Source organism: Ruditapes philippinarum, unplaced genomic scaffold, assembly GCF_026571515.1.
Source record: "Ruditapes philippinarum isolate M1 unplaced genomic scaffold, ASM2657151v2 ctg796_1_1_1_1, whole genome shotgun sequence".
Lineage (NCBI taxonomy): Eukaryota > Metazoa > Mollusca > Bivalvia > Venerida > Veneridae > Ruditapes > Ruditapes philippinarum.
In genome coordinates, this window is record NW_026856503.1 from 115,470 (window position 1) to 137,574 (window position 22,105).

Sequence of the window (22,105 nt, forward strand, 5' to 3'; positions counted from 1 at the left end):
ATCAGTTAAATTTTTTATTTTTATTCCCACCATGAAGTTGAACATAAAATATAAATTGTTTAGAATGTGCCGTTATGACAAGGGTAAAAATTAGAACGATGATACCAAATAAAATGATGTAAATATACAATCTAAATTGAAACAGTGTTGAATGGATTTGTTTACATATATGTAAAATATTAACCATCATTGTTCACGGAATATCCGTTATAAGGTGTTGTAGTTTTTTGTGTTATTACGATAAAATATATAAATGTCTTGATTAGAATTGCAAATACGATTTTCAAAATGAAAGGAAATAGAATTGTTATAGATGAAAATGCACCTTTGATAGAGCCAGAAGTTGATACAGCCGTGCCTCATGAAAACGAGAAGAAACCAATTGACGGTATTACTGGGAATAATTTGATGCTCCCGCCAAATCAAATTATTACCAGACAGCATTTTCTCGTCTGGCCTGTAGCGTTTCTGTTTGTGACAGCGTATAATCTGACGTTTGCATCATTTGGACAATACGTATACATTAAACTACAGAACGAAAACTTTCCTGGAATTCGTGTCAACAAAACTACAGCTTATTGTGAAGTTAATACATCATCAGACAATTTTAGGATTCAGGAGGACGTTCAACAAAAAGCGGCAATATGGGGCATTTATTTCTACATGTCTGGAGGCTTCACGTCTATAATCGCTAACTTTATCCTAGGAGCTTACACAGACCGTTTTGGACGTAAGTTCTTGTTCATACTTCCATGTGTTGGAACAATAGTACGAACGTCTATGGCTATCGTAGGGATGCACTATGACCTCCCGCTGTATTATTACATTGCGGGCTATTTTCTTGAAGGATGTACTGGACAAATATTCAATATCTTTCAGATAACGTACCTTTATGCCGCCGACATAACAGAAAACGGTAAAGCACGATCTGTAGGAATTGTCATTGTGGAGTTGGCGTTTGGACTAGGCACTGTTGCCCCGACCTTGGCAGTCGGGTTTATCCTAGAAGAAACTGGTTCATTCCTCATACCATTTTACATCTCTTTAGGAATACTAGTTTTTACATTATTTCTGATATTCCTTTTACCCGAGACTTACCCTAAAGCTATACGCAATCAAAGAAAGTATACCTCAAAGTTTGAAAATCTTAGAGACGCGTCCGATCTTTTCTTTAGCAAGAAAAACGCTGGTCGTAGATGGATGTACTTCACCACAATTCTTGTGTTTTCGTTTACCGTATATAACTTATTTGGTCGCACCGCTATGGAAGGACTTTATCTGTTGAATTATCCTCTGTGCTGGAACCCAACGAAAATTGGAGTATTCGGAGCGTTGAGGTTGGCTCTACAGCAAATAATTGGAATGATGAGCGTGAAATTGTTTCATATTTGTATGAATGACGAGATGATAGCGATTATAGGTTGCGTATCGTACGCAGCATCATTTTTCATAGAGGCTTACGCTACAAACGATTTAATGATGTATTTAGGTAAGCGTCTTTTAACAACATATCTTGCGTTTTATGATACTATTAGATGTTAGCTCTACATATTTCAGTATGATCGCAAATAGTTTTGCAATTCTAGATTGAACTCATTAATTTTTAGTTCCCAAGTTCTAAATATAAATTGTAGTTACATATTCTCACATATATACTTATTATGATATCTTATCATGGAAGTTTTAAGCAGGAAACTTCAACGTCAGAGACTATATTGGCTGGAACTAGACTCAAGGTTATATAACTTTTTTCTGAGTTCTGTCTCAAATCTCAGCATTTTCATTGGTCAGTGATTATTCTTTGACAGTTTCTTACGAATCAAATACCTGGGATCTGAGTTTTGTATTCGTTTTTGCTGTGAATCATTAAGTTAAGACTAAAACGACATGTGCATCTGATGAAGAATATTCTAACACTAGTTATTTTGCTATATTTCCAGTTGCAATAGTTGGAACGTTTGGTTTATTGACTATACCAATGATTCGTTCTATATTATCTCAGATGACCTCTCCACAGAAACAAGGTGAGGACAATTTATACACGAAATTCACGAGGGTTCCGCTACTGTATAATAAACATGTTTTGAATAGTATTTCATTTTCATCATTCTTTTGAGTTTTGATGGGGCTGGAACATTTTTGTTTCACACTTGAAATATCTTTTGATAAATGCTCTTTAAATATGAAATATTCAAAATGATGGGAGTTTAATTAAAGTTGTGATGTTTACAAACTAGGAATTATTTTTTTGTTTGTTAAATGTGTTGGTTGATAAATTCTAGTGAAGTATTTTGAAAAGTTACACAATTACAATGAATATACAAGAATTGAGCCGCGTCACGACAAAACCAACATAATGGCATTCGGCCAGTCGGATCAGGATCAACATAATGGCATCCGCGCAGTCTGATCAGGATCCATGCTGTTCGCTTACAAACACTATAGCAAGTAGAGAAACTGACAGCGAACAGCATTGACCCTGAGCAGACTGCGCGGATGCGCAAGGTGGTCTGGATCCATGCTGGTCGCAAACCCATTATGTTGGTTATGTCATGACGCGGCTCAATTCATTTTTTTATTTGTCAAAACTGGTCTGACTAAACAGGTCTGGTGTGTTAATGATATTAACCTTATTTCTGAAGAGTTTAATTTTGTTCTGTTGTTAGCTGTACTTGGTAAAAGATCCATTTTCACCTTGATTCATCTATTTAATGATCTTTTTTTTTGTCTTCTGAAATTATTGTATGTGTAATGTGACTGATTTTATGAATTTGTTTGTTCTGTAACATATTGTTTATTTTTATGAACGTTTGTTCGAGCAGGAGCTGTGTTTGCCAGTGTTTCAGCTGTAGAGACTGCGGTTAATTGTATAGGGGCAGTGACCTCCAATTCTGTATATATAGCTACAGTAAAGATTCAGAGAGGTTTTACGTTTCTTTTGTTTGCTGTCTTCAGTGTTTTTGGCATGATTCTTATGATGTAAGTAATCATCGATAATAAATATAAGTAATAGAAAGAGCATCGAAAGACGAGGCTATCAGATTTGCACGAGGGAACGTAGTAATTGTGTCATAGTTTGGAGACCTTTTTATTGAAAATATGTCAGAATACTCGTACACTAATGCATACACTGTGTGTTAACTGGGGTGCAGGTATTAGTTACCCGTACTCCAGTTACCGCACTGTCTGTCAGGGATAAAAAAGAGCATGTTTGTTTGATTGGTTTATCCAAATTGGGGGTTACTTATTGTGACGACATGGAAAGGGTTAATGATTAAAAAATCACATTCAGATGCTCGTACATTGGTTATTTTTTCTAGGGTTTCATCTTGTGATGACAGAGAACCTGTCTATGATACAAAAGAAAAGAACATCAAGACACTCCGCAATCTGGTCTATACTCGGGGCCTACGCCATCTCGTACAAAGTAGATAGTCTCGTGTTTCGATGCTCTTTCTATTACTGCTTAACTCTTAGCTTTAGCTTGTTGGCGGTTACAGAATTTACCCAAGACAACTTTCAGCCGGCATAGTCGTGCCGTTTAATCATGGCCCGCAGTGTTCGCTAAAAGATAGACAGGTCCATTTTAATATATATGTAATGAGATATATATGTAATGAAATATATATGTAATGAGATATATATGTAATGAGATATATATGTAATGAGATATATATGTAATGAGATTAAAAAAGTAAGACTAACTTGGGTAGATGAAATATCTCAATGCGTGTGTAATGATTCTAAGTATGTCTGAAATCTACATTTGTTATGATTTTATAACTAGCATTTATGATATTCTAATAATCGGTCGACAAACTGTATTTCTTCCTCTGAATTTTGTGATTTTTGTTCAGCTCGAAACAATTCGAGTGAGATACAGTCGGTTTATGATAAAGGTTATATGTAACTATTTTATTATTTATTTATATGTAAATGAATTTAAAATTAAAGTACATGATGCAATTAGTAAATGATTATTATAATGTAAGGTAACTATATGAATAATTATTTATGAAAATTTAGGAAATTTATCATATGCAAAAAAGAGCAAAATATTTTAGAAAATATAACGACCTGTAAGACTTTATCGCCCCTCTTGAAACTTGTTTTATCTAGATAAAGTTGCTGTTTAAGGCATATTTGGTATACTATAGCCTCCTATCCATTACAGTTGTAGTACGAACTTCAACATGATAAATGTGATTTACAATGCAACCAGAAGAAAATGAAAAAAGTCTTCTTTACTTATCCATGATAGCGACTCGCTTATTAAAACATTTCATGGGACTGTAATGTATGTGAGAAGTTAGCAGTGAACAGTGAGCTAAGCAAAAAGGCATTTCAATTTATATAGGGAAGGTAATGATCTGCTGTAATGCTCAGCTGTTTTGGGCATCTAGCAGGGCATTCCTAAATATAGTGTAAAAATGCTCTGCTGCAATACTCAGCTGTCTTGGCAATCTAGCAGAGCATTCCTAGCTTTAGTGAAAAAAATGCTCTGCTGGAACGCTCAGCTGGCTAGGCAATCTAGCCGTGCATTACTAAATATAGTGTTAAAATGCTCTGCTGGAATGCTCAGCTGGCTAGCTAAGCTGGCTAGGCAATCTAGCAGGGCATTACTAAATATAGTGTAAAAAATGCTCTGCTGGAATGCTAAGCTGGCTAGGCAATCTAGCAGGACATTACTAAATATAGTGTTAAAATGCTCTGCTGGAATGCTCAGCTGGCTAGGCAATCTAGCAGGGCATTACTAAATACAGTGTAAAAATGCTCTGCTGGAATGCTAAGCTGGCTAGGCAATCTAGCAGGGCATTACTAAATATATTGAACAAATGCTTTTCTGGAATGCTAAGCTGGCTAGGCAATCTAGCAGGACATTACTAAATATAGTGTAAAAATGCTCTGCTTGAATGCTAAGCTGGCTAGGCAATCTAGCAGGGCATTACTAAATATAGTGTAAAAATGCTCTGGTGGAATGCTAAGCTGCTAGGCAATCTAGCAGGGCATTACTAAATATAGTGTAAAAATGCTCTGCTGGAATGCTAAGCTGGCTAGGCAATCGAGCAGGACATTACTAAATATAGTGTACAAATGCTATTCTGGAATGCTAAGCTGGCTAGGCAATCTAGCAGGGCATTACTAAATATAGTGTAAAAATGCTCTGCTGGAATGCTAAGCTGGCTAGGCAGTCGAGCAGGACATTACTAAATATAGTGTACAAATGCTATTCTGGAATGCTAAGCTGGCTAGGCAATCTAGCAGGGCATTACTAAATATAGTGTAAAAATGCTCTGGTTGAATGCTAAGCTGCTAGGCAATCTAGCAGAGCATTAAGAAATATAGTGTAAAAATGCTCTGCTGAAATGCTAAGCTGGCTAGGCACTATAGCAGAGCATTCCTTAATATAGTGAAAAAATGCTCTGGTGGAATGCTCAGCTGGCTAGGCAATCTAGCAGGGCATTACTAAATATGGTGTAAAAATGCTCTGGTGGAATGCTAAGCTGGCTAGGCAATCTAGCAAGGCATTCCGAAATATAGTTAAAAAATGCTCTGGTGGAATGCTCAGTTGGCAGACTGATTCTGAGTTCCAGGATTTATTGTTGCCAAAGTTTTATTGACATTTTCGACTTCTAGGCAATTCTGAGGCACTCGCAGACTTTCAGGAATTTTTGGTGCAAATAGAAATAATGATATTTTTGACTTCTAAGGACCTTTAACAGACTATTTCATTGTCCTGCGACTTTTTGAAGGACACTCGCAGACTTTCAGGAATTGTGGTGCCAATGCTGATATTGACAATTAAGACTTCTAAGGACCCTCAAGAGTCCATTTTGGTCGTCTGCGACTGATTCTTGGACACTCGCAGACTTTCAGGAATGGTTGGTGCCAATGGAAATATTCATATTTTTGACTTCTAGGGACCTTTAAGAGTACATTTCATTGGCCTGCAGCGTATTGTTGGACACTCTCAGACTTTCAGGAAAGTTTGGTGCCAATAGAGATGATGGCAATTTTTACTTCTAGGGACCCGCCAGAGTCCATTTTTATGGTCTGCGACTGAATCTGGGACATTCGCAGACTTTCAGGAATCTCTGGTGCCAATGGAGATAATGACATTTTTGACTTCTAACGACCCCCCAGAGTTCATTTCGCTGGTCTGCGACTGATTTTGGGACACTTGCAGACTTTCAGGTATTTTGATGCCAATGGAGATAATGACATTTCTGACTTTTAGGGAACCGCCAAATTACATTTCTTGGGTCTGCGACTGATTCCTTGAGACTCGCAGACTTTCAGGATGTTTAGTGCCATTGCAGATCATGACTTTTTTACTTTTAAGGACCCTTAGTCATAAGCAGAGCATTTTTACCCTAAAATGTCATTATCTGCATTAGCACCAAAAATTCCTGAAAGTCTGCAAGTGCCCTATAATCAGTCGCAGACCAACGAAAAAGACTCTGGGTGGTCAAAAATGTCATTAATTGTAATTATCTCTATTGGCACCAACAATTCCTGAAAGTCTGTGACTGTCCAAGATTAAGTCGCAGACCAAAAAAATGGACCCTGGATGGTCCCTAGAAGTAAAAAATGTCATTATCTGCCTTGACATCAAAATTCCTGAAAGTCTGTGAGTGCCTCAGAATCAGTCGCAGACCAAAAAAATGGATTCAGAAAGGTCCAGTAAGTCAGAAATATCATTTTCTGCATTGACACCAAAATTCCTGAAAGTCTGCGAGTGACTCAGAATCAGTTCGCAGACCAACGAAATAGACTCAGGAGGGTCCTTTGAAGTAAAAATGTCATTATCTCCATTGGCATCGAACATTTCTGAAAGTCTGCGAGTGTTCCAGAAACATTCGCAGACCAACGAAATGGACTCTGGATGGTCCTAAAATTCACAAATGTCATTATCTGCATTAACACCAAAAATTCCTGAAAGTCTGCGATCGTCCCAGAATCAGTCAGAGACCAAAAGAAATAGACACTTGAGGGTCCCGTAGAAGTCAAAAATGTCATTATCTGCATTGGCACTAAAATATTTCAGAAAGTCTACGACAGCCAAATAATCTGTTTGCAGACCAACGAAATTATATACTTTATTTAAGAATGCCCTGCTAGTTTGCCTAGACAGCTCAGCATTCCAGCAGAACATTTTTACACTAATTTTCAGAATGCCTTGCCGGATTGCCTAGCCAGCTGAGCATTTTTAACACTATATTTAGGAATGCCCTGCTAGATTGCTTAGCTAGCTGAGCATACCAGCACAGCATTTTTCGCACTATATTTTGGAACGCTCTGCTAGATTGCTTAGCCAGCTGAGCTTGCCAGCAGAGCATTTTTACACTATATTTAGGAATGCTCTGCTGGATTTTCTAGCCAGCTGAGCATTTTAAACACTATATTTAGGAATGCCCTTCTAGATTGCCTAGCCAGCTAAGCAACTCAGCAGAGCATTTTTACACTATTTTTGGAATGTCCCGTTAGATGCTTAGCCAGCTGAGCATAAACAGCTAAGCATTTTTACACTATATTTAGGAATGCCCTGCTAGATTGCCTAGCCAGCTGAGCATACGAGCAGATCATGTTTACACTATATTTTGGAATGCCCCGCTAGATTGCTTACCAAGCTGAACATAACAGCAGAGCATTTTTACACTATATTTTGAAATGTCCCGATAGATTTCTTAGCCTGCTGAGCATAACAGCAGAGCATTTTTACACTATATTTTGGAATGCCCCGCTAGATTGCTTAGCCAGCTGAGCATAACAGCAGAGCATTTTTACACTATATTTTGGAATGCCCGCTAGATTGCTTAGCCAGCTGAGCATAACAGCAGAGCATTTTACACTATTTTTTGGAATACCCCCGCTAGATTGCTTAGCCAGCTGAGCATAACAGCAGAGCTTTTTACACCCCTATTTTGGAATGCCCGCTAGATTGCTTAGCCAGCTGAGTATAACAGCAGAGTTTTTTTTTACACTATATTTAGGAATGCCTGCTGGATTTCCTAGCAAGCTGAGCATACCAGCAGAGCATTTTTACGCTATATTTTGGAACGCCCCGCTAGATTGCCTAGCCAGCTGAGCATACCAGCAGAGCATTTTTTACACTATATTTAGTAAATGGCCTGCTAGATTGCTTACCCAGCTGAGCATACCAGCAAAGCATTTTCTACACTTTATTTTGGAATGCTCTGCTAGATTGCTTACCCAGCTGAGCATAACAGCAGATCATTGTTTTCCCTATATAAATCGTAATGCCTTTTTGCTTAGCTCACTGTTAACTGCTAACTTCTCACATACGACTGTAATTATGTTATGTTTTTGCCATTTACATAAGTTTGTACTTAGTGCAACTTTTATTTCTTACTGACACAATAACAAACATTTTTTTAATGTTTTTCAGTATCTTCACAATAGGCTCAAGAGGGTCAAAGAAAAAGGTGTTCACCGAGTAAAACACGTTTACACGAATATGCCCTACTTAGTTGTCTCCCTTGGACTAATAATAAGCGGCAAAACGTGACGTCCGTAGTTATTTTGTACCAACGGTTTTGTTTTCTATAGGATTTTCTGAAGTTATCGTTATCTAGTGTACTTGTACTACATAGTGATATGGAGACTAGGGGAATATTCTTTTTTTTCTAAATGTTGCAGTTTTATTGTGAAAAAATAAAATAAATGAATTACATGTAAGCTTATGAATGTGGTGATAAATCATATGGAAACTTTTGGTTTTACGACAGAAATACAAAATTGAAATCGTCAGTTACAGTTGTTGAATTAAGTTGGGCACTTTTATCAGCAACTCTCATATTTTTTATTATTTTTTTATTAAAATACTTTTAAATAAATTTTAAAACATTCATAAACATCCCCAGTTGAATTCATAAATGGGGTTTTTTCATTTTCAAAACTATATTTTAAAAAATGAGAAATATATCATAAGGCCGCCAATATAACTTTAGATAACAAAAATAATTATGTCAGTTTAAAAAACCTAGTACATGCTTTGTAATAACGATTTTTTTTCCGATTAATATAAATTATTGTAAATTATATAAGCCTTATGCAAATATTATTTATTATTAAGTTTTATTTTATGCAAAAATTTTAATAATTATATGTTGTCATTTAATAAAAAGTCTTAAAGTATGTTATATTCTGTATAAAATCAAACACATGTCCGAATAATAAAAAGGTACATTATTCATCAGAAACAACTTTTTTTCCTTCTTTAGAAAGGACAAACATGTTTTTTTTAATTGTTTAAGAAATGGATTAAGAGCATAGTAGATGCTCGTTTCACAAGGAAAATAGCGCTAAATTTGAAATTATTTGCCATAAAGGTAGCAACATGTAAACAAAGAAGTATTTTGACTTCCATACAAAATACTAAATCACTATAACTGTACTTAATGCCTAATGCCAAAATGCAACAGAAGAAAAGCTCCTGCTTATTGTTCCACAATATAAATTTACCAGAGCTCATTTAAGCCACCGCATGGTTCCTGGGCAGGCTCTCAAGCAGTTTACCAGTACCAGTTGCCTTCATTTTTGCAAGGAATTGATAACTTCTGTACATTTCTCAGAAGAGGTACAATTCGAATGGCCACATAAAGGATTTCATGGTCAATTACAACGAAAGTGATCTGCACCTTCCGGGAATCGAACCCGGATCGCCTAATTCACAGTCCAAGGCTCCACCTATCGACATAAATGGACTAAAAAGACAAATAGTGCAACTGTTATTATGATAATATGACCTGATTTGAATAAAATGAATGGTACAATAAACGCCACCAAAAAAAAAGACTGTTAGAATTTTTAAAATTAATTAAGCCATTATCATTGGATGAAAAAGTAGAGCAAAGACTAACGTTCATTATTCATACCCTTTACATGCTAAATTTGTTTTGTTTAAAAGGGAATTATTTTCTTCAAGCTTAAAAAGATTTTTTGGTTTCTTCGGGGCAACTAAGTAAAATGAGTGTGAATTCCCCCGAAAAAATTTTCAGCAAATTTCCTTAAAATTTTTTTATTTTTTAGTCATTTTAAAAGGTGCAATTTTTAAAAAGACAGTTTTGTTTTTTGTTGACAAAATTAAAGATATATAAATTGGGGATTTTTCCCCTTAGCACTTGGGGAATCAACTTTATTATAAGTACAAAAACAGGCGGGCTTTTCTTTATGACAATATCTACCTTATAAAAAAAAATAATATATAAAACACTACCCAGTATGTATCATCTTTAAATGGGAGGTTTAATCTAAAAAAACAGAAAACTCAATAAAGGGCAGGGAAAAAACGTGATGAAAGAAGATAGGTTACGACAGAACAGGCGCCCCTGGTTGCGGGGGTCTTGGGCTCTTTTTACTGGGGTGTCCCTGGGAAATTTTTTGGATTGGGAAAAACTTAAAAAATTTAAATAGACACAAACCAAGTAAATTCAAACAGGTAACGATGGTCAATTCAGAAAATGCTAGTCGCGAGGATTTTACGCGATTGACGCTCGTACAAGAGCTTGCAGCCGGCTACAATCTTGTGTTTAATATTGCATCAAGTGTGCCTTCAATTGCTGTAAATATCGTATTTGGTTCCTACACTGACAGATTTGGCCGTAAGTTCTTAATGATCATTGCAATGACTGGTACGTTACTGCGCGTATTAATATGTGTTCTTGGTATATACACAACGATGGACTTGGGACTATTTAACATCGCGTTCGCAGTCGAAGGGATCAGTGGTCAGGTATTTTCATGGCTCCTCGCTAGCTATGCCTATGTTTCAGACATAACAAACAGGAAGAATCGTGCAATAGGTATTGTCCTAAATGAGGTTTGTATCGGATTAGGTGTATCTCTATCAACGCTTATTGGAGGCTTTCTTCTGCAAGAATATGGTTTTAAAAGTCCACTGTGGGTATCGGCAGCGCTTATCGTAACTGCAATCGTGATAACCGTGTTCGTATTACCCGAATCTTATCCAAAGTATAAACGCATAGTGTCCTCGGATCGATGCAAGAACCAACGGCAAGCAGTGGAATTTTACTACGCATCATGGAATGATGGGCTTAGGTTGAAATACATATTAGCTTTACTTATATTCTTTTTCACAATGTTAACAGTACTTGGGCGCTCCAGCATTGAATTATTATACCTACTAAATGCACCTTTTTGTTGGACACCCCAGAAGATTGGAATATTCAGTACAATAAAAATGGCGCTATTTCAGGTTGTTGGGATGTTTTCTATCGCAATTCTCAAATTATTTCTTGAAGATACCTCTATAGCTATTATCGGTAGCATTTCGCTTGCTGTCGCTTATGTCATTGAAGGATTGTCGACCAATGATATAATGATCTATGTAGGTATGTTGTCTCAATCTTAACGACAGATGTCGTCATTTTCCGCCACTTTTAAAAATCTCATAACAGTCTAAGAATAAACAGAGTTTATTCATTTTTATTTTATAAAAACGAAACATGTATGCAGGAAAACTCTGTATGCTATTTGGATTGTCTTAGAAAACATATGGTTAAGTACAATACTGTATTTTATTGGATGAGTATAGAGCGGTTAAACCTATATCGGACGAGGTGATAGCTAGGTTTTGCTGGTCTTGTACAATTCATCGTAATATTTGAGAAATGTTATGCTTTTATTTCAGTGTCACTGGTTGGCTCTCTTGGACTATTAACAATTCCAATGATAAGAAGTATTATGTCCATAATGACAACCCCTGACAGGCAAGGTATGCAAGTGGTCTTATTTGGCTTCTGTTCATTTCTTTCACCACATTTTTTAGTTTTTGAGCTTTCGGCTGCAGAAGCATAGGGGTGACATGCAAGATTGTTTTTCATATTATCTCCTCTTGGCAATGAGATAATGAACAATGAAAGGAAATTGAATAATATATCGTGGTCTCGAGATTAATTATCTCTATGATAATAATGATAAAAATAATGATGATAGCATTTGTATATAAGGGTGATGGTAATGTTGGTAGCAATAATAGCAGCGCAGGCAGCGGCAGCATTAGAAGCAGTAGCCCAAATATCTTAAGTTTAAGTGTCCAACAAGTTTCTTATTAAATTGGTCTTTCTGTTCAAATAAAAATTTCTATAAACAAGAATTCTTTTTTCTTGACTTCTTTTCGTTTTATAGCTCTTGTCGTTGATACCATTTTCGTTGTTTTCATCTTAGGGGCTCTTGCGGCAAGCATATCAGTTTTAAACCAAAGTGCACCTTTTGCAAAAGTCATTTTTAACGTATCACCAGAAAACGGTTAGAAACCCCGGGTGCGCGTTTTTACGAGCCTTTCAACCGCTAGTTTCTGCTTTTTTTTTAAGTTACCTGTTTTTCAATTTTTGGGGCGTCTACAAAACCAAAAAAGGGGGTTTCGACCACATGATCCAACCGCCTGCCCCGCGCAGTCGATCAGGGTTTATGTTTTTCCCCCTATCAGTTACTCACTTTTTATAGGGGTTTTTTTAAACAACAGCATGGATCCGATAGACGCGCGGATGCGCAAGCGGTCGGATCAATGCGGCGCAAACCCTTGTTGGGGTTTTGTCGACGCGGCCATAAGTTTTTTTACAAAAAACCAAATTTAAATGTTACTATTTTTTTTGGGGGTTTTATAAAACGGCGGGGTTTTGGCAAGGTTCCTCCCTTCCCCAATTCCAAATAAAGTCTGTCATTTTCAACCAGTCGTGGAATTTTGCAATTAATCATTTTTAGTTATAATGTCAAAAAAAAGAAACATAGACACAACTTAAGTTGGCTTTGAGCTTACATGTACACACTGGTACAGTGGAAATCTAAACCTTAAGAATAACCCCTGTATATTGTTTACCTCTAAATATGTATATATATTGGTTTTAATGCCAATATTGAGAGATTTATATTTTATATAAGATACAATCTTAATGCAGATTGTATAAGTAACAGCTTCGTCTCTCTCGTCTCTCTCTTCTCCTCTCTCCTCTCTCTCTCCCTTCTCTCTCTCTTTCCCTCTCTCTCTCTCTCTCTCTCTCTCTCTCTCTCTCTCTCTCTCTCTCTCCTCTCTTTCTCTTCGTCTCTCTCTCTCTCTCTCTCTCTCTCCCTCTCTCCTCTCCGTCATCTCTCCCTCTCTCTCTCTCTCTCTCTCTCTCTCTCTGCTCTCTTCTAAATGTAATACTCGTGGCTTATATAAACATAGTATGTATTTATCTTCAAAAAGAGGCAATTTAAAGATCCTGTATGTTGTATTTAAGTTGTAGCCACACCTTTAATGAAATTTTTTATGTATCGTATTATTATGCTTCTACAACCAATTTTCAAACATCGAAGAATATGTAAAATATGCTACTGGCAATATATTATGTTATCATTCTCATTTTTTCTATTGAAAAAATTGACTTAGACTTAGTAAAAATAAATGCTCTCATTACCTCTCTTTATAAACATGAAATGTAAATTCGGCAATATCTTTACAAATATTGCTTTTTGGAACTTACAATATTGATAAATCTTTATATGAGCATTATATTTATGATATAAAACCATCAAAAAATGTGTAACAGGATCTTTAAAAGTACATTCAGTTAAGTTTTAGATTTATGTAAATTTGCAATTACTTAAAGTATACTTTTGAGCGGATTTCGAACTTGTTTTTGACAGGAGAGGGTCCTTATGAAGTGGTAAAAAAATGTGGTCCAATCCTTTTGCATATTGTGGGTATACTGTAGAGATAAAATGTAGGAATTTTTGTATTACATAAGCAAAAAGATATCATCATAACTAAAATTATGATTAACTAGCTGACATCTATATTTTTTCGCCATTCAAATAAAATGAGCCGCGTCACGACAAAACCAACATAATGGGTTTGCGACCAGCCTGGATCGAGACCAGCCTGCGCATCCGCACAGTCTGATCAGGATCCATGCTGTTCGCTTACAAACTCTATAACAAGTTTAGAAACTGATAGCGAACAGCATGGATCCTGATCAGACTGCGCGGATGCGCAGGCTGGTCTGGATCCATGCTGGTCGCAAACCCATTATGTTGGTTTTGTCGTGACGCGGCTCAAATAAAGCGTCAAAGGATCATTAAAGGAGATATTTAGTAGATCAAATTTAACAAAGTTTTCTCGGGCACTAGATGGTAACAAAAAGGGCATATCACATTTTTTTAGAAAATATCATGAACGACAAAAATTATGATCAAATTCGATAGAATATATCGATTTAGATAGGAAACTATAATGTGTCACTTTAAAATTGTTCAACCATTGTCCTGTTTTACTTTTATAATGGACTTGGCCTGCTTTGCAATTTTCAGTATCAACATAAACAAAGCAAATATAGTTGTGTCGTAAACTTGTAATTATTGATGCTCGTTTCTATGCCAATGTTAACACGTGTTTTTGGTCATATCCCGGCAGTCGATCCTATTATCGGATTTCCTGGATAACTAACCACTAATTACCAATTCCTCAACAAGTGATCGACTACTAATATCACATTGTAATTTTTGAATCAGCGATGAGAGACAAATGACCAGAAGACTCAATCTCTAAGATACATTGACATGGAGAGATTCTGCCTCGACTGAGGATAAAACCAACTGCCCCTTGATGACTATTCCGGTGATCTCTCTATTGATCTTAGCCGTTAATTTAATCAAATATAATTGAGCCGCGTCATGACAAAACCAACATAATGGGTTTGCGACCAGCATGGTTCCAAACCAGCCTGTGCATTCACAGGGTCTGATCAGGATCCATGCTGTTCGCTATCAGTTTCTCTACTTGTTATAGAGTTTGTAAGCGAACAGCATGGATCCTGATCAGGCTGTGCGGATGCGCAGGCTGGTCTGGATCCATGCTGGTCGCAAACCCGTTATGTTTGTTTTGTCATGACGCGGCTCATATTATGTGTGTTTTGTTGGTATGTTTGTTTGTTGTTTCTTTTTCCTGAATATGTGTATTTACGCAGATTTATCATTACAGGTTTCTAAAGTTTGGCAAGTGGACTAAAGAAGCAGAAAAGCGGAAAGAAATGACAACAGTTCGTTCTATATCTTACACAGACAAGACAAAGTTATAATCAATTCCCTTGACATAATTTTATTTAATTGTACTTTTAAAGTATATTTAAGTTTTATTTCAAGTCGATTTGGTACATGTTTATTCAAAACCGGTTCTGCGCTTATCGGTTTAGAATTCTTCGATGTCCTTTTCTTTGTGATAAAAAAAACAACAACAACAACACAACAAACAAAAACGGGCATCATTGGGTAGATTCAAAAACGTGTTTTTTTTTGTTTTTTGTTGTTTTTTTTTTCATTTCTAACATATGTTCATAACTTACTGAAAAAAAGTTTTGAAAATGCATCTATCTAGAATTGACACAATTAAATTCATCATGTTTGTTTTAGATTAGAAAAAAGATGCGTTAATTGATATTCTTAAATTATTGTTTTTGTTGTTTGTTGTCGTTTTAAATGGCGATATTTTTTAAAAAAGGGAGACTACCTTTATATCTTGATGACTATATATATCTGATTGGGTTACTTCCCTTTAGCCGTTTTCAACATGCCGTGAAAAATGCGAACACATGCGTTTTCTAATATCCTTTCTTCATTCTTGTATCACTAGATACATAATAATCGTTTTTCTCTTAAGCAATAGGGATCTTCTGTGTTTTTTTCTAAAGCAATAAGGATTTACTGTTTTTCTCTAAAGCAATAAGGATTTACTGTTAAGAAGGCTGACAGCCTAATGTATAAGGGTCATGGAGATCTTTTCAAGATGAAAGCCCCTGTGATAGATCCTTGGTACTGGTTTAGTATAGCCCTATTTTTTTATATATATAGACGCGGTAGAGTTTGCGTCTTTAGAATAAAAGGTCCAAAGTTCGATATCCGGGCATAGAGGAAAGCTTGGACGCCGCGTACACGCGGCGTCTAGTAGATATGCATTCGCCTATTCAGCAATGCGGAAATTTTAGACTTGTTTTGGGGTATTGTTGTTTTGTTTTAACAACATCACACTGTTTTCAAATTTTCTAATAAAAATAGCTTTTCTGATGTACAACATATTACCGAGCTTTAATGAAATAAAATATACGTTTAAATGAAGTGATGGTGCCATGTTTGAATATCATATTCTTTTTGTCCATATCTAATTTTATTTACATAATAAATAACGCGCCAATAAGCCAGTCTATAAGTCGACCGTTGGCTGAGAAAGGTAACGACTGAGGCAGTATTAACCGAATTACTTAACAACGAGCACATACCAAGAATATGGAGAAAAAAAGATTAGTGCTTTCGGATAATCAACTGTAATAAAGAACGATTTTCAAAATTACATGTGACTGGTCACATCATTGGCGGCGTCTTTGATGTGCAGCATCAACATTTAACTTGTTTAAAGTCTGTGGTATCAATGATGCGAATACAATGCTAACACTATGTGGATTTTTGTACAAACTGTGCTATTTGATATCCTGTACACGTTTAAATTAATGTGTATATAACAAATAAGCCACAGACAGGTCTTTTTATTCAGGTATTGCATTTTGCCGCCTTTAAAAGTTCAAGGATTTTTGAAACAATAGATAAACATTAAAATCATTCAATTGACTTCTTCTCACCTTTCCGCATTCCAACGCATCTAGACATTAGGCTGATTATTCGTAATATAGCCTTGAAATTTTCATACATCAAAATCAGAAATTGTAAACGAAACAATCTCTGAAAATATGACTTTGTTGACTTACTCATGCACCAGAATCATAATCAGAGTTGCGGCGCCTTCTTCAGCAGTGATAAAAAATCTTTTAAGTTTGTATAATTTAAAGTTTAAACCTTGTAATAATTTAACGACTTGTTCTTGATCTCAACATAATGCATGTACGTTAACTTTAGAAATATATTCGTAAATTGATTCGGAGGAATGGGATGGGGGAATGGGGTAAAAGGGGGCTGGAGTTCTATCTTGAAAGTATACGAGGGGAGTTCGATTAGCATCCAAAAAAAAATCCAGTACTTTTTTTATTTATATATGCTTTACATTTTGTAATCGATTTATCTCCCGTTAACTGAAGATATATGTAGATAAATGCTATGTCACAAGATAAGTCGACTAAAAAACAGTGTATTCATAACATTTTTATTGTAAGCACCACCCTTAAACGAAACAAACATGTAATTTAAATTTAATATATAATTAACTTTTTAATTTCATCTGACAAATTAAATTGTCGATCTAAACTATTAAACCAGCCTTTCCAAACATGTTTATATACCTGATACCACAGATGTTCTACAAAGGCATATTTATTAGGTCCTCCTCGACTATCCCGCTTTTTTAGTTCTATACAACCTCGTTGTTGATTATAACCTAAATCCAAAAACTTAGAATAACATTTATAATGCATCCAAAACAATCGATTATTATTGTCATTAATAGCATAAAAGAAGTATTTGGAGTTCGGTACATACACGGCATTTTCATGCGTTTCCGGCAGTTCACCTTTGTAAAAATACGGCGAATTACTTTCAGTTGCGTTCTTCTTTTGCGAAGGACCATAATACGTGAATATTCTATTGTATAAAACAAACTGGCTTGTAACAAATATTGGGCCTGTTCTTTCAATAATCTTTGGAATCATTCGGTACGCAGGCAGACTTTCAATCAACTGTTTTAAAAAAGGATGCCCCTTTCTGCAAAGCATGAATGCATTGTTGATCTGGTATGGAAGGTCGTTATGTATTGAGATGAATTCGAACGGCTCGGTTGGGAAAATGCAAGCATATTTTTTCGTCAACGCAGCAAGTGGTCTTAAGCATTCAATGTCCAAATCCGCGTAAATTCCACCATACTCATATAACGCAATATATCGTATAGCATCGGCTCTGTGTATATTTAACGGGTAAGAATCCCAAACATTCAATAAATGTGGATATTTCTCAGCAACAAGTTTTCTTGAAGAAGCATCCGTCCAGAGGTAAAAATCCCACTTTGGATTAAACTTGTGAAACGACATTACCATGTCTTTGTAATGCAGGGGAATGAGTTCAGTCTTATACGTCTGGTGAATTATATGAGGGATCCGAGGCGTTTTTCTACCATCAGTTGGAAAGTCCGCGGTTATCTCAGGTTCGAAGGGTTGGTAATCGTCAATGTTTACCGACATAGGCAGTGGAACTGAAATAAACACAACAACAAAAATATGATAAATAGGAGACAATAGTGTGTAAACATGTAAACAGGAGAACAAAATAATGTAACACATTCATCAGTGTGATTGGTTTAACAATAGTTAAGAGAAAATATCTTTCTTTCTTCAACAAATTCTTCATTACTACAGACAAAAACATGACAACAGTTCACTTTATCCGTCAGATTTAATTGAATTTGTTTTGTTAAGAATTTTAAACTGTTCTTTGCTTGTTTATAGCGGAACGTCTTAATGTTTTTTTTTAAAAATAACCTAACTCCATACTAAAAAAAATTAGTTAAAATATAAAAGCCTAATTCAGACTGTGTAACCCGTAAGGCGTTATAGAAATTTGGATAATAAACTCCAAATTAGGAGGTATAAAGCCTTAATACTAATTAGGTCTTAACAGTTTTTTAAATAGGAGTTTTTACGTCCTAATTTAAACTTCATAATGCCAAAACTAAGCTTAAAAGGGGTTAAAAAAGTTTGTTAAGATCTAATTAGGACACAACTGCTTATTTGACTTTTAAAACTCCTAATTAAGAATTTGCAAAATCTTTTTTAGTAAGACATTGTTGTCTGTATGGTGTATTAAGTGGGTTATTTCTGGGTTGTGTTTTACGTCGCATCAACACAGTATAGGTCACATTGCGACTTCCCAGTTCTACTGGTGGAAGAAGACCTTAGTTGTCCTTTCGTGCATTATTTCAGGAACATGTGTAGAACCACTGATGTTTCGTTAGCTAGCTGAATAACTTCCTCATATGAAAGAATTCAGAGTTTCTGCCGGAAATCGAAGCGACAGCAGTAAAGGCAAGTGGTTTGGTTAATAAGGTTCTATTTTTAAGTACTTTAGTCTAATAAGGGGTATATAAAGTCCCTTTTTCTTTTTCTGGAGTTAAATTTAGGCTTTTTAAAAAAAATCGTAATCGGTTTATAAAAACTTGAAATTATGTTTTTTTATGACTTTTCTGTTCTAATTAGTTGTTTACAAAGTTGTAATCAGGCTTTAGTTTAATGTAGACATAAACTTTCTTTCACGTTTATGCACTTCTGCACATGTACTAAAATGCACATGTACACTATCTTTCTGTCACGTGTATGCACATGCACAATAAAAAATAATAATAATAAAACATTTCATTACTATTCATTTTTTTACAATATTAACATAATAATTAAAAACGGAATTAAAAAAATTAAACACCTTTTCGACATAAGAATTGATCACTTTAAATTCTAAAAATTGTGTAGCCACTCGTTAAGAGCTATGTACAAATGATATGCTGTAACGTTCGGAAAAAAGAAGATATCAATGAACGGAAACGAAAGGAAGACGATAGCTGAGCTATAAGCAAACAAAACTGTATCAGGTGATGTTTACCTAAATAGCTACTTGACTTTTGTGTGAGAAGCAATAAAATATTGCCTTATTCCGATCTTTAAACTAGACAATATTATATATGGTGGCTGATATGCGCCATGTCGTGTTTTTGCTCCGCTAGAACCCAGGCAAAAAAACACGACAATGATACCACTTTGTCGTATCCTTGTGTCTTCGACTGGCGCCCCGTGGAGCGAAACTACCACAAAATCATTACTTCGTCGTGTTTTGCTGTTTTCACCTGGCGCCCCGAGGAGCGAAAAAAGATATGCCACAAATCAGCCACCATAGTTATCTATTGTAGAACCATACAAACAATAATATTACAATACTAAGTACTTCCAACTCAATGATTTTTTTTATCAAAATTATTAATGCTCTATCCTTGGTTGGGTTTTTTTTTCAAAGTAAACATAAGTTATTTCTTTGTGTATGTTTTATATTCGTTTATTATTCAAATTTATTGATTACCTATACAAACACGCAAAAATCGTGTCCTAACGTATTGCCAATATGAAAAGTGCTCGATAATATTAACCTATAACCAATGATAACCATTGATGCGTTTCTGTAAAATTTGCATACACATTTAAACAGAAAAAATACAAAGGAAATTTTCTTTTTGATTTCTAATAAGCATTAGCCATGTTTGAATGATTTAACGAATATTTCAAATAAATCCAAATTATTGAACAAGTAAACAAAAAATGTGTAGATCTATAAGAAAAATCAATTGGTTCAATATTGTTTGTTTACTAGAACATTCCATATTGTATTTATCTAAAACTGCAAACTTATTTCATATGCAGCCTCAATGGCGGAATATTCCTATAGATGTTGGTGATTAAAAATGTTGTTTATCCATGTATCTTTAAAGAAGCTCCACTGACAATAAAAAAAAACAAACTAAAACATGAAATTTGAATTTCTTAAATAGATCAGCTGAGCAACCTAAACCAGAAAGATATGTAAAAGCTATTCAGAAAAATACTCAGAAATTTATTGAAAATTGTATTAGTGTGCTCTACTTAGCCTGATATGAGTGATAAAGCGTTGCAGCGATTTTGAGTTTTGAGCCATTTTTCACAATATAATTATGAATAGTTACTCTGAAAAATTAAAAGAGTGAATGGTCTGAAATTATGCACACAAGTCTTTGGTCAAGACCTTCGCAAATGGCACATCAATCCCTAAAAATCATTTCCAGTCCCATCATGTAAAAAACAACAACAAAAAAAAACAAAAACAAAAAAAAAACAAAAACACGTCAGTGGAGTCCCTTTAAAGCAGTTAGAAATAAATGTCCTTGAACACATCTAAGTTTAGGCATGGATTTCATTTGTTGAATATCCAACATATCATATTTCGAAAATATAGAAAAAAAAGCGGATATTGAAGTGCGTTGTGTGTATAATGTATAAAGTTGCATACGGTCATTCAATTTGAAATAGAAAATTAAACACTTCGTTGAGCACGAATTAAAATACCAAAATCTGTGTATGCTTTTATTTTGGTTTCGGATTTAAAATCTTGCTGAATCTTTACTCAACCATTTAAAAACGATTAGCAGCTAGAAAATATGCTACCATACTCGAATGTTTATAGACATATAAATGAAATGGATCATCTAAAAACGACTTTTCAAGAGTTTTAAAGTAACCGTTGCGGATGTTAAAAATATTTCAGTTAATATCAAGTATTAAGCGATAAAAACGTGTTCTACTTACTTGAATAGATTCGGAGGATCGTCATTTTATATAGCAGATAACACAATAAGCATATCCCGGCGATTTTCTTTTTATTCACGCCGAGAAGTCGTCGTCTGGCAGCCCTTAATTTGTTTGGAATTGTCATGATATCCAAGCGTTAATTCATCTCACTTATAAACATTATTTAACTCTGTCCGACATAAGATATTTAGTAGCCCCGTACACTCTAAAATGGTAATGTTCTATACGGACTACTATTTATCGATGTATAACTAGTTTTGTATCTCGTGTTTACACTGTTCTATAAGAATAATGTGTGTTCGTATTGTGTCGTGTTATTCTATGCAGATTATTTATCGTGTTATGTATACATAAAAAAAAATAATTAAAAAAATATCTGTGTTGTTTTAGTAAAGTATTAAAAGGCAACGATACATTTTTTTCGTTTAGTTCCTATTTCAAAAAACTATTGATTCACCGGTTAAAAATGAATAGGAAAAAATGAATGAGATATGCGACCGACAACCATATTTAGATATCAATTTACATGATAAATAAAAACGACGTTTAGATAATGATTTCAAAGTGAGAGTCTCAATTATAACAAACTAATACATATACAGTAAAAACTCAAAAACCGGACCCTCTGAAAACCAGGCGATTTTAGAAATTTTGTATTTTTTCCCTATAAGTTCATTAAAAATATCCTCTTAATACCGGTACCTCTTAATTCCGAAAACCGGATGATTTTCTATTAGAACAGTCCCTGGAGACCTTTTGTGTGAAGTTCT

At 35.1% G+C, this 22,105-nt stretch overlaps 3 protein-coding genes across 3 annotated transcripts; 2 read left to right on the top strand and 1 right to left on the bottom strand.

Annotated features, from left to right (window-relative positions):
* On the top strand, positions 1–8,819 carry LOC132746772 (lysosomal proton-coupled steroid conjugate and bile acid symporter SLC46A3-like). The gene is made up of 4 exons (XM_060736023.1): positions 1–1,489; positions 1,941–2,024; positions 2,823–2,979; positions 8,411–8,819. Exons 1-4 carry the CDS (start codon positions 289–291, stop codon positions 8,460–8,462), a joined length of 1,494 nt encoding a protein of 497 aa, XP_060592006.1. The 5' UTR covers positions 1–288; the 3' UTR covers positions 8,463–8,819.
* A 1,649-nt stretch (positions 8,820–10,468) lies between these two features.
* On the top strand, positions 10,469–12,296 carry LOC132746786 (proton-coupled folate transporter-like). The gene is made up of 3 exons (XM_060736036.1): positions 10,469–11,375; positions 11,675–11,758; positions 12,211–12,296. The coding sequence occupies exons 1-3, from the start codon at positions 10,469–10,471 to the stop codon at positions 12,294–12,296; spliced, it is 1,077 nt and encodes a 358-aa protein (XP_060592019.1).
* A 4,855-nt stretch (positions 12,297–17,151) lies between these two features.
* LOC132746780 (uncharacterized) lies at positions 17,152–21,658 on the bottom strand. The gene is made up of 2 exons (XM_060736029.1): positions 21,333–21,658; positions 17,152–18,205 (listed from the first exon to the last, which is right to left on the bottom strand). The coding sequence occupies exons 1-2, from the start codon at positions 21,457–21,459 to the stop codon at positions 17,214–17,216; spliced, it is 1,119 nt and encodes a 372-aa protein (XP_060592012.1). The 5' UTR covers positions 21,460–21,658; the 3' UTR covers positions 17,152–17,213.
* Between the last annotated feature and the right edge of the window lie 447 nt (positions 21,659–22,105).